The sequence below is a fragment of the Rutilus rutilus genome (genome assembly GCF_951802725.1).
Source record: "Rutilus rutilus genome assembly, chromosome: 17".
In the NCBI taxonomy this organism is placed as follows: domain Eukaryota; kingdom Metazoa; phylum Chordata; class Actinopteri; order Cypriniformes; family Leuciscidae; genus Rutilus; species Rutilus rutilus.
Window position 1 is genome coordinate 23,840,842 of NC_140230.1, and position 12,198 is coordinate 23,853,039.

General features: G+C 39.8%; 1 protein-coding gene across 1 annotated transcript; it reads right to left on the bottom strand.

The window, feature by feature from the left end:
• Window positions 1-7,421: 7,421 nt before the first annotated feature.
• scrt1b (scratch family zinc finger 1b) lies at window positions 7,422-10,950 on the bottom strand. Its single transcript, XM_084385901.1, has 2 exons — window positions 10,499-10,950; window positions 7,422-9,657 (listed from the first exon to the last, which is right to left on the bottom strand). The coding sequence occupies exons 1-2, from the start codon at window positions 10,611-10,613 to the stop codon at window positions 8,933-8,935; spliced, it is 840 nt and encodes a 279-aa protein (XP_084242027.1). The 5' UTR covers window positions 10,614-10,950; the 3' UTR covers window positions 7,422-8,932.
• Between the last annotated feature and the right edge of the window lie 1,248 nt (window positions 10,951-12,198).

Here is a 12,198-nt window from a genome sequence, read left to right on the forward strand (position 1 = left end):
TCTATGTAGAAAATAGCTACTTTTAACACATTTTTACCTTATTTAGTGGTCATTATACTGGAATTTCTAACTTCAGTATGACACTTTGAAAAATGTCAATATTCAGTATCATTTTCAATAACATCGGGAAAACCACCACATACTAAATATTTTAATATCAAAATTTTTGTCCATCCATTTTGTCAAGGCAATCATTATTTTCAAGCTTCAAAAAGCACAAAACTCATTGTAACAGTAATCTATTTGAATGGAAAAGTTTAATTCAAGTCTTCTCAAGAGACACGTCCACTTTATACAATGAACGGATTTTAATTTAGGCTTTTGTTTAAATATTTAAACATTGATCAATAACCATTATCTAACTTAAACATTTGCTCACTCTGTGTATTTGTCTTTACAATAATAGCTCATACACAGCGCAAGGAAGCTTGATTTCAAACTGAATTGAATTTGCAAAAAAGACAAGTAAACAGTCAGTAATAAAATAAGAACAAATAAAATAAATTACCTCAATACAGTTGAGGTATTCGAAATATGACAACACTGAATTTTTATATGCACTGTGTGTTAAAGGGTTAGTTCACCCAGAAATGAAAATTCTGTCATTAATTACTCACCCTCATGTCGTTCCAAACCCGTAAAACCTGTCCATCTTTGGAACACAAACGAAGATATTTTTGATGAAATCTGAGAGCTTTCTGACCCCACATAGTCTGCAGTGTAATTAGCAGTTTCAAGGCCCAGAAAGGTATCAGAGTTTTTATTGGTCCATTTACGATCTGATATTTTTATTGGCTACCGAAATGCCAGTCAAAGATTTGAATATCAACTCAAATAACGAAATGTGATTTTACATGTAGAGAAGCAGATTACTACTGCTTAATATGTACTTTTATACAAAGTCTTGTAGTCTTGAGTTTTCTTCCGGGTAAGTACACGTCACAACATTCCTCATTTCAGTTCAGTACCTTGATCATATAATCATGCGGCATAATATAGGTAAACAGATTTGGCTTGCTGTCCATGGTTAAACGTTTGCTCTTAAATCAATCTCAAGCTTTTAGATTTCCTACCTCAGAGAAATGCATAAAGATGAATGTAGGCTTAAGGTGGAGAAGGTGGAGGGATGCTCGAGCGACATCATCGGAAGATGGTAAGCAAAGACGCTGTTTAAATACAATAGATGAACAAGCTCCTCCCGGACTTACATCATGAACCTCATTTGAATAATTAAAGGGGGGCAAGGCCTGGTTGAGTTGTGCTAATAGTGTGTTGAAACTCGCGTAATGGACGTAACATTTCTGAAACACGCTTGAAGCGGTTGACTAATCAAAGCATACTGGTCCAGCCGACCAATCAGAGCACATTGCGCTTTTTGGAAGGAGGGGCTTCATAGAGACAGGAACTAAACTTCTTTTGAAAGTCTGGCAAGAGAGGTGCTGTAAAATATGTGAAAAATAATGTGGTTTTGAACATTCAAGCCCCAAAACAAAATCCAGACTTTGTCAAATAATGTGGCCTCTTTAAGAAATTCTGGAATTCTGCAATAAAAGCTAATTACCAGTTTAGACCAGCTAGAATCCAGCTCCCATATTCCAAAACACAGCCACCAGTTTAAGTTAGACATTCTCAGTTGGTTTACCTCAGCGTACATTCATCTGTTGATTGAATACAACAAGTGGTTACATCATTGTATTTTAATTATACAAATTAAATTTTTTTACTCAGTAGAATTCTGGTCAAGCAGTGTCTAACTATGTATTTTCAAGCTGAATCTCAGCCCTCAAACTTGCATGAATAATCAGAGTGGACACACGGCAGACACAGTCACAGCACTTCACAATGCTCTCAGTCCCATACGCTGGAATGTGCTCTATTTAAAACGGCGAGAGTCAGTGTAAAAATGGACCTGCAGTGAGAGGAGATACACGTTCCTGTAGCGGAGGAGAATAAATAGGTCTTAGTCATTCTAAAGCCTTGCTAATGCAGCATCTCTGCCTCTTGCAACCACTGACTCACACACATCAAAGGCTGTTGTGGGGCATTGCTCCGCCTTCTCGCCTGCTGAATATGCATGATGTGTTAATTCCTCAGCCACGTTAAATGAAAGGTCGAAACAAAAGCATACGCCCGGCCTGTTTGCGCACAAGTTCATCGCAGAAAGGCTGCAGTACACTAGGAAACACTAAATTACACTAACTAAGTACTTAGGCATGAGTTAAAATGACTTACAAGTTCACTTTGAAGTGCTTATGTTACCAGCTTACATTACTGCAACAGGCACAGAGGACAAGGACAGACCACAAAGCTGCAATAATCAGAACATTATGGCTCCTCAGAAATGCTCCTTCAAGCCTAACATTAGACAACGATTGCACACAAGCACTTGGCCTATACACACTAATGGGCAGAAGCATCGTTCGGGCACAATTAAGGAACTGAACCGTCCCTCTCATACAGATATTCAAAAGGAGCCATTAAAAATGTACTGACTGTTCAGGCTAGAACACGTTTTCTCAGCTGCATGTCATCCAAACTGGGTCAACTTCCCTCCCTCCCTCCTCCCTCGTTTTCTCTCTCTCTCCCTCTCTTTCTTTCTTTCTCCATCCCTCCCACCATTTCTCTCTCCATCTCACCCTTTCTCCTCCTATAGAGACCTGAAAGCGCTATTCTCTGCCTGGGAATATTTGCCGTGCAACAGAGCAAGAGCATGCAACAAGAACTCTTACCGCTCTCAAAATAGACACCTCGTAGATACACAGACCTCATTATGAATGACTGAAAGGCCTCATGAATTATTTGAATCTTCCACTGTCTGCCAGAAAAACGCACACTCGAATTCTATGTAAATAAGGATGATTATATATTTTTTATAAGGAAACGTTTAACATCTAAAGCATCTAATGACCTCATCGGAGAGGAATTAACTATGACAAAACCCAAAGGTTAAATGTGAATTTGCTCATGCTAAAGTCAATTTCAGCTGTTTAAAGCTTGAGGTGTGCTATTTTTACAACATTTTTGTCCACTGAAAAACATTTGAACAGGTATCACTTTAATTTACAGTCCTGTTCCCCTTGTATACTACGTATTTATTATAGTAATTGCAATAACTGGGTAATAACTAGGTACTAACCCTGAATCTACCCCTAAACCTAACCTTAACCCATGTAGTTACCTTATATTACCCAGTACTTTCTTAGGTAAGTACACTGTAATTACACGTAAACACGTTAATGTTTACCTATTTTAAAGTACTACATGCAAACACATAAAGATGCCTTATACATTGTCTATTCTCATCTGAGGTAACACTCTCTCAAGTGGCTGCGCAACAGCTATAAAAATCCTCTCTCTCTGAGCAACCGGCTGCTACTTGTAGCTACTGAAGTGTGTCTGAGAAAAGTTAGCCTGCAGACATTGCTTTTCAAGACCTCCACCTACACCAGTATGGACAACTACACAAAGCAAACCCTGATGAGAGCATCAGAAGGAACAGCGTGCTTTATGTTACAGGTGTCATGGTTGCGCTGTTCGAAAAGAAAGCACACATATATATTAGAATGCTTTTAAAAAGACTAAAAAGACACAAGCTGCTTGGTTATAAACATAACTCTAGAGAAAGGAGATCGCTGGACTGTGAAACATATCTGAATAACAGAGGATGTGACAGACAAGCTGAGGTACTGAGAATCTATATACTGTGGAGGATACATATGTCATCTATAGTACCTTTACGGAACTGGCATATCTGCAGGAGTGGGCAGTTTCAGAAGGGAAACATCATTGAAGGGACTTTCATTCTGCACCACTGAAACGTGAAATTCTCAACTCCAAAAACATCAAAACCTCCGCAAATTTAGTGTGTTGTTGCCTCTAACACAAACCACTGCAGAGTTTAAATGAGTTTGAATTATTTTATAATCTAAGCAGTATCATAAAGCTACCACTAAGATGAAACAGTCAACAACAGCACACAAAACAACAAGATGAACACTGCAAAATTATTACCCTAATATTGATACTGTAGTCCTACGAGGTCATTTTCACTATAATCGATAACTAAGGTGGCTTTTACATGCCAATAATGTACTAATAACGGAAAAAGACAACAACGTTGTCAAAATGATCCCTGTTCACACGGATTCGTGAAAATGACTAAAAAGCTGTATTATTCATGCCAGACCAGTAGTTGGCGATGTCACTTTGTAAAGAAACACTACGTGACTGTACACATATTATGTCACCGTTATCACAAATTCGCGTTTTTGTAGTTTACACAGAGATGATGATAACAGTATCGTTTTCAGGCCCCCAAAACACAGTTGTTGGATAAATGATTGGCCAAAAGGCATATGTTTTCAGTTTTTTGTGAAACGAGTAGGTGGGGTCACTTTAGTGAAATTTCACGGGTCATATAAAAGTGTAGCGATATATGAAGCACAGCTCACACAAATCACTTTTCAAACAAAGCAGCTTTCTTTTGACCAATCCAGCGAATCCGCAAGACCAATTTGATCCCAGCAAAAAATTGTGTGGAGAAATCTTTTGCCGAAATTCCAATCACATGAATTCCTATTGAAATGACTGGATTTCCAATCTCACAGCAATTCTTAAATATTTTATGTTTTAGCGAATTGGTGGCTACAGGCATATTAAAGGGTTAGTTCACACAAAAATGAAAATTCTGTCAGTAATTACTCACCCTCATGTTGTTCCAACCCCGTAAAACTTTCGTTCATCTTCGGAACACAAATTAAGATATTTTTGATGAAATCTGAGAGCTGGCTCACTCCTTCATAGGCTTCTATGTAATCGATATCTGCCATCCAGCAAAAGTTAGTAAAGACATCGTTAAAATAGTCCAAGTGACTACAGTGGCTCAACCTTAAGTTTATCAATTGACGAGAATACTTTTTGTGCGCAAAAAACCCCCAAAATAACGAATTTATTCAACTATTAATTTTCTTCTGTGTGGGCCTCTGAGTGAGTTCACGTAGTGTAACAGCGCAGCGCTTCTGGGTTGTACGTCAGAACGTAGGCTCACTATTGGCCGACGCTGGTCATGTGTGTGATGCGTGTGATGCTGGCCTAGAAGCAAATTAATAGTTGAATAAAGTCATTATTTTGGGGGTTTTTTGCGCACAAAAAGTATTCTCGTCGCTTGATAAACTTAAGGCTTAGCCACTGTAGTCACTTGGACTATTTTAACGATGTATTTACTAACTTTTCTGGGCTGGCAGATGAAATTACATAGAAACCTATGAAGGAGTGAGACAGCTCTCAGATTTCATCAAAAATATCTTAATTTGTGCTCCGAAGATGAACGAAAGTCTTACAGGGTTGAAACAACATGAGGGTGAGTAATTACTGACAGAATTTTCATTTTTGGGTGAACTAACCCATTTAATTTGTACAATCTCATTTGTATGTTTTCGTTCAATCTGCTTATGCTCCAGTGACGGGTAAGTTTAGAGGGTGAGGTTAGGGGTGGTCCTTCATGCTTTTTTTGTTTTTAAATAATCATACAAATTAATCCGAAATTGCCACCTCGTAACATTGTTAAATGTTCAGGTTGAAATTTCACCGAACAAATTCACCGCCGAACAACGGTATGGTGATATGAGACACATGAAAGTAGCGTCGTTTCAATTGACGATGGAGAATATTAGAAAATATTAGACCACTGAATGTCACGATTGATCCAAATCAAGTATTTTAGAAAGCTGTGGAATACAAAAGTAATAGACAGATAAATGGACAATCATGACAATTCAATCCAAAAATGTAATACGATGTTTCCCAAGTGCTATAAACCTTGAATTTTTTGTTATTTGTGCGAACAAATTCACAACTCTAAAATCTCATTCAAAGAGATATCTTTAAATTTGGGTATGACAGTCTCTCACAAGACACACAAGAGCCAGCAGTAATTTATATTGTTAAATCTTTCAAGGTTTATCAGGGAATAAACCTCAAGAAAAAGATGATCAGGGAATAACAAAACTTGGACTGTTCGTCACTCAAAGATTATGGCTTCAGGAGGTCAATACTCTACATCAGAAGAATATAGAGAACAAGGACTACTATGCAGATTTTTAAGGCTTGAACATTCAGCAAAAAAAAAAAAAAAAAAATGTACAAGTGACATTTTGCTGGGTAACGTCTTCTTATGAGCATGTTGGCACGTACAGAAACTGGCCCGCTAGTTAGTTGTAGTACATCAACAAACTCTTTTAATGAATACCGCTCTCTGACCCGTCTGTGTTTTCAAATACAATGCTTGCTTTAATAGCCTCTGATCTAATCCATCAGTTGACACCGGCACAATTTCAGCCATTGCTGATTGTAACCTCATGGATATTGATTCTGGCTTCCCAGAATGAAAACAGTGATGTCATTAATAAGCAGTTACTTTGACTACACCCAATCCAATCACTTCTGAAAACGTTTATTCTGAGATCAAGCTGGGTCTCAGTTGTAAAAGTAAACCTGCTTGACTTGAGAGAGAGTTATGGGGTTTGTCAGAGAGCCGAGGACCTCAGAGTGCACACGGAGAGTACAGCAGACGCAGGAATCACTCAGGGGATGCTGTGATCCTAAAGCAGAGAGACGGGGACGAAACAGCAAACAGATCAACGTGTGCGGCCCCTCGCACAGCTGTCTCCGGTTAAATAATGACTCCTGCTGATCCCATCCTGCTAGCACAATTACCCAGAGCTCCGGAGACCAGAGCACAGACGCTCAGAATGCTTGGATAATGATTCCCAGCAAATTGATGACACTGGTGGCCTCGTTTGCACAAGCTAGATTAACCTGAGCGGGAGAGTTTGGTGCTCCTCGCTGAACGAGAGCTGAGCAGATACAGAGGAAACTGCAGTAAAAGCAGCACTTCATAGTGCGTGTTTGTGAAGTGGATTACATCCTAACACACAGGCAGTTTATCACCAAAAGCACAACTCAAGTGTAATGCATCCCTCGGTAAAACAAACACTTATTTATGTGGATTGCTAACATTAATGTGCTTCACCATGAAACCTGTTGATTTGGGTTAACAAAAGCACACATTTCTCTTATGCAGCAAAGTTTTTGTGGCGAGAATGTCACCTTAAATGAAACTCAGCACCTGTGGAAATGGTTCCCCCTGGACTTCCATTATTGCCAATCCATTGTTTCTAGTCTATCAGCTTTTGGTGCTACATTAAAAACAACCAATTGCTACTGCCGGAGTGGATATACTGAACCGTAAATAATCATAGCAGGTTTTCACCCATCCCATCTTTTGGCCTGCGTTGCTTTGTCAGTGCGTGTGCATTGATTTTCATTCACCAAGATTAATTGGCCTCTTTAATAGACTAATTTCACAGAGGAACGGCAATAATCAGGGACAAATGAGCAACAGACTGTGTTTGTTTACTTTGCCTTTATTATGAAGTGCTTAAAATGCCTTGTGTCTTGTGCTTACATCATTTGAACATTGGCTCAAAAAGTCGCAGGACATTTTTTGTTTGTTTCTTGAGCAGGTTTAGTGGATTCATCTACAGTAAAAAGGTTTTTCCTCTTCAAATGAGTATCTACATGAAGATCATTTCACAAACTGAGCTGCTGTTCCTCTTCCAAGACATAAAAAAGGAAGATTGAGCTAGGTAATATCTACCTGAATCTAGGGTTTTTGTGCTACTTTTTAAGGATTTCTACAATGAAGTGCTTTTAAACTCAGGGACACCCAAACTGGAGAAAACCAAGTGTCAGATCTGAGCTGAGCTGGGAATGCAGTGCGAGTGCATTACAGAACGGCTTTGCAGATGGCACACCTTCCTATCACTCCAGTCCTTTCTTGTCCTTGCGTGTCCCTTTAAGTTAACCTCAGAAAAAACCATTACATGTTCCACACTTCTAGAGAATGGTTCTGAATTGCTTAGAGTGGAGTTACAGCACTTTGGGCCTACATCCTAAATCTACGTTAAATTCGAGGCAGGCAGTGCATAAGCAGAGAGCAAAGGAAGATGGTTTAGACTTATGGATTTAGTCTCACTAAACTCTACATTGGCATTTTCCCTGATGTGGTATTTTTAAATGTTTATTAAGAGTATTGGATCAAAACGTACCTGATTTAGAAAAAACTGCTATAGGTAATACTTTATTACTTTCAAAAATACCATGCATTATGATTATTGCTTTTTATATTCTTAAGAGAACCCCTAGAAATATTGCCCCCTGATACTATCTCTACATTTTGGCAAAATAATAAGCTTTGTGGTATTGGCATAGATTTCTTTTCTTTTCTTTTTGCATGCAGTATGTAGGTATACAAAAAAAAGAATCAAACCAACAAAAACATTTTTTTTCAATTGTTACCATGGATCTAAATGCTTTGGCGTGTTAATAAGACTGGTATAACCCAAAAGGCAACATTATTCAGAAAGAAAAATGCTAATTGAATCATAAAATAAATAAATAAATAAATCACACTTTCAGTGCATCATAGAGAATCATACATCCTAGATGAAGTAATTAAAACAAACAAATAATACATATTTTAAAAAATTAAATAAATAAATACCGGTTTACCTCGATTGTGAATACGTTTGGGCCACTTGCAGCAGTGTGATAATATCCACTGACAATACAAAAGAGTTTTATTTTAATGAGGAACATGGTGTCACTCAAACCTTCATTCGACGCCAGTCATAGTCAAGTGTTGCGCAGCGTCGAGGTGAACTGTCTGAATGTCATTTAAGGACATGGTTGCTGAAGTGCATGCGAAGGTTCCATATTCCTTTAAGGTCAACTTTGCAAAAGAAAAAAAGAAAATTGATAAAATTGTGCTATTATTCGGTTTCATTTTGATTGTGAGACATAACTGGGTAAGATAGCGTAATCATCCTAACACGTGACGGGACGGGGGAAGTGAGCGTTTACAGACCGGAAGTCACGCCTCGATGGACGCCAGCGGCGAGAACGCGCCTTTAAAGCATGCCGACTCGTAGTGCTTGTTCAGATAGGACTTGAGTGCGAAAGTTTTGTTGCATCGCTTGCATTTGTAATGCTTAAACGCGGAGTGGGTCTGCATGTGCGCCCGCAGGTTGGAGCGGTCGGCGAACGCTTTTCCACAGTGTGCACATCCAAAGGGCTTCTCGCCCGTGTGAGAGCGCATGTGGCCCTGCAGTAGCCAAGGTCTGCTGAACGCTTTCCCACATATGTCACACTTGTGCTTGAGGTCATGGGTAAGCAGGTGCATGGCCATGGCTGGCATGGACACATACACTTTCCCACATGTCGGGCACTTTTTGGCCATCTTGCTGTCCAGGCTCCGGTGCGTCTGTTTGTGCCTGCTCAGGTTAGAAGACGTTGCGTAGGTTTTGCCACATTCGTTGCACGTGTGCCTCTGGAGGGTCCGTGAGCTGCTGATCACTTTCCGACGGGACCTGCCGTCCGTGATGAAGAACGCGTCCACGGCGTAACCTTCGCTCACCGCATTGTCGCCGTTGATGTACCCGGACGTGATCTCTGACTGCGGGCTGTCCGGCTGGTCCGAGTCAGGTGCTCCGTAGTCACTGTGGTTGCTGTCATAAATCGGTCCTGGAGAAGGTACTTTAGTGCCACCGTCACTTTCTCCATCATAAACGGCCGGGGTGATGTAGTCACTGATGTAGCCTAGCGTGGAGAGAACAAGATCTTTTATTCAATTATTCATATTCACAAGGGAATCGAGTGAGGACAATGGGGTTCGGCGCTGCAACGGCCACTTTTCCGCTCAATTTATCTCCACCTTGGCAAAGGCGACGGGCAACCAGATTGTGCCAGTGCTCTTTGAGATTCATTAAATGTTCAACAAATTCAGCATTTCTCTTTGAATATAATTAGACTTAATGACCATTCACTACAGGAAATTTCAAATAGAACACATGTCAGTTTGACTTCCCATTATTCCAGAGTTATTTCAGGACAAAGCCGTGGAGCTGTGAAGGATACCGCGTTTACTGTGGACTTACAGTATGAGCACAGATAGCACTTTTTTTTTTTACAGTGGGAGATTAATTACCCCTTTCTAAAGGCACCACCATTAGCACAGAGTGCAGTGTGCAGCTGCACTAAGCGTTTCTTTGATTTGCAGAATAAACAAAACACCTAAGCTCATCTGGAAGTGACTGGGCTCCAAGTTGCTGAGAAGTTACCGTTGTTACCAGCAGCAGATTTTCATAAGGCATGCGTCATGCATGTGAATTTTACCAGGCATTTCAGTGCTGGAATCCCACTAATTATGTTTGCATTCCCATTACGGTTTCACATAAATCACAAGCAACGCAACAGAGGTGCTCAATCCTGTAACTGGATATCTACTTTCCTTCCTGCAGAGTTTAATTTATACAGTAAATGAACCCCAAAACCTTGCTTAGCACCACAAAACATTGGTCGCATCTAAAAACTATGCTTGGATTTGGCTAAAGTGTGCTAAATAAACAAAAAAAGAACATATGCATTCCGTTGCAATTACCTTTGTCGTGTATCCGAAAGCTAAGATCGGTCCTGGACCTGCCGTACGCGCTCTCAAGTTCCGTGGATGAGAAATCATCTAGCTTCACCTTTTTCACCAAAAAAGACCTTGGCATGTTTAGAGCGCAGAGCTGAAATCCTCTTCCAGCACGTTATCCTCTCTTTATCCACCGCACAATAGAAGAGTTGGTCCTGCAGGGCTGAAAGTCAAACACCTGAGCGGGAGGAAAGACGAGGAAGCTCCGTTGCTTCAGCTGTGCACGATCCGTTCTGCACAGGCGAAATGCAACTTCAGCACTGGACAGCAGCAGATACGCCTCCCCGAGCCCGAGTGTCAGAGTGCGCTTAGACCCAAATGGAAGCGCTCCAAAAATGGGCAGCTTTAAATGCGAGCAGGTTTCCGGAGAAGCTGTTGTTGTTGTTGCTGTGAAAGCGGGGGGAGAGAGAGAGAGGTGTCCGCTGCCGTCTCTGCTCGCGCGGTGTCGGTTTGATGTCTGAGCTCTGCTGATCAGCTGCTGGGATTTATACGCGCGCGATCAGGTGGGAGATGGAGATGGAAGTGCTTAATTTCATCCATCAGAAATCTCCCGGGAACAACATTGGACGAGAATGATTTATTGATGCTGTTACTCGTCTCTCAGTCTCATCCCCCCCCCCCCCCCCCCCCCACATTCACGGCGCCCGCCATGTTTCTGAGGAATATGAATAAAATGTATTGTTTGGAAAAGTCGAGTTACGACAATCTATTGAACGTCATCCAGGCTTGGGAAAAAAAAATACATTGCTTAAATTAAAGTGAATCACACATATATATTTAGATATATTTTTTGTTTATCTGAAAGAATGAAAACATTTTACTTTCTCTAACAGAATAAGTCAATACGAAATAACAGTTACACCTCAAACTTGGTCTGTTCCTTGTTTCCTTTGGTCGTATTCAGCACCTGTACTCTGAAAGCTTGCATAAAATAGCCTACATGGGACATCAACGGAAATATTATACTCAGCAACATCTAGCAATTTATTTTATTTAAATAATATAGGCATTTGCTTTAGATATATTTGTTCTTGTGTCATAGATGTCCAAAATGGAAAACATATCCTTGCTGTTTTTCAAAACAAATAAATAAGTTTAAAAAACATGCACTCTTTTATATTATTTAATCAGAATTACATAAAATCCCATCTACTCCTTCCTTTCAGTAACTAATAAACTGCCTATGTCTCTGGTTTGTGTCGCTGGGGTTAGGTTTATGAAAAAGGCACATTTTTGCTCCAAAGTGAAGCAAAGATAATAGTTGGGTCTTATTTCAAAAGTTATTTAAAAGGATGAAAACATTTCAAAGCAATTTTTTTATTAATATGACAATAACAATGTGACAATAGCATTTAATTTAACTTTGGTTTTCAACCCCTCTGCTCTGAAGCTTTCACAAAATGCATCCACAAACTCCACAAAACCCTTCAAGTGGTTTTGCCACCGATTTACAAATATTAGATATGTGCCGCTCAATATATTCCTTCCAGTTAGCAATATTAGTAGTAATTTATATGATTCAAAAGGGCATTTGCTTTAACCTCAAGCCGCTTAAATTGGAACAAAGTGTTGCCGAAGTTCATTACACTTGAAAACTCGTGACTCTGAAAACTCTGTAAATTACATAGCTTAAATGAATGAAAATAAAGATGCTGTTATTTTTT

Excerpts from the sequence above, each read along its gene's own strand:
- scrt1b (XM_084385901.1), bottom strand. The coding sequence starts at position 10,613 with ATGCCAAGGTCTTTTTTGGTGAAAAAGGTGAAGCTAGATGATTTCTCA. Across the intron at positions 9,658-10,498 it reads CTTTCGGATACACGACAAAG|GCTACATCAGTGACTACATC; the intron begins GTAATTGCAACG and ends TCTCCACGCTAG.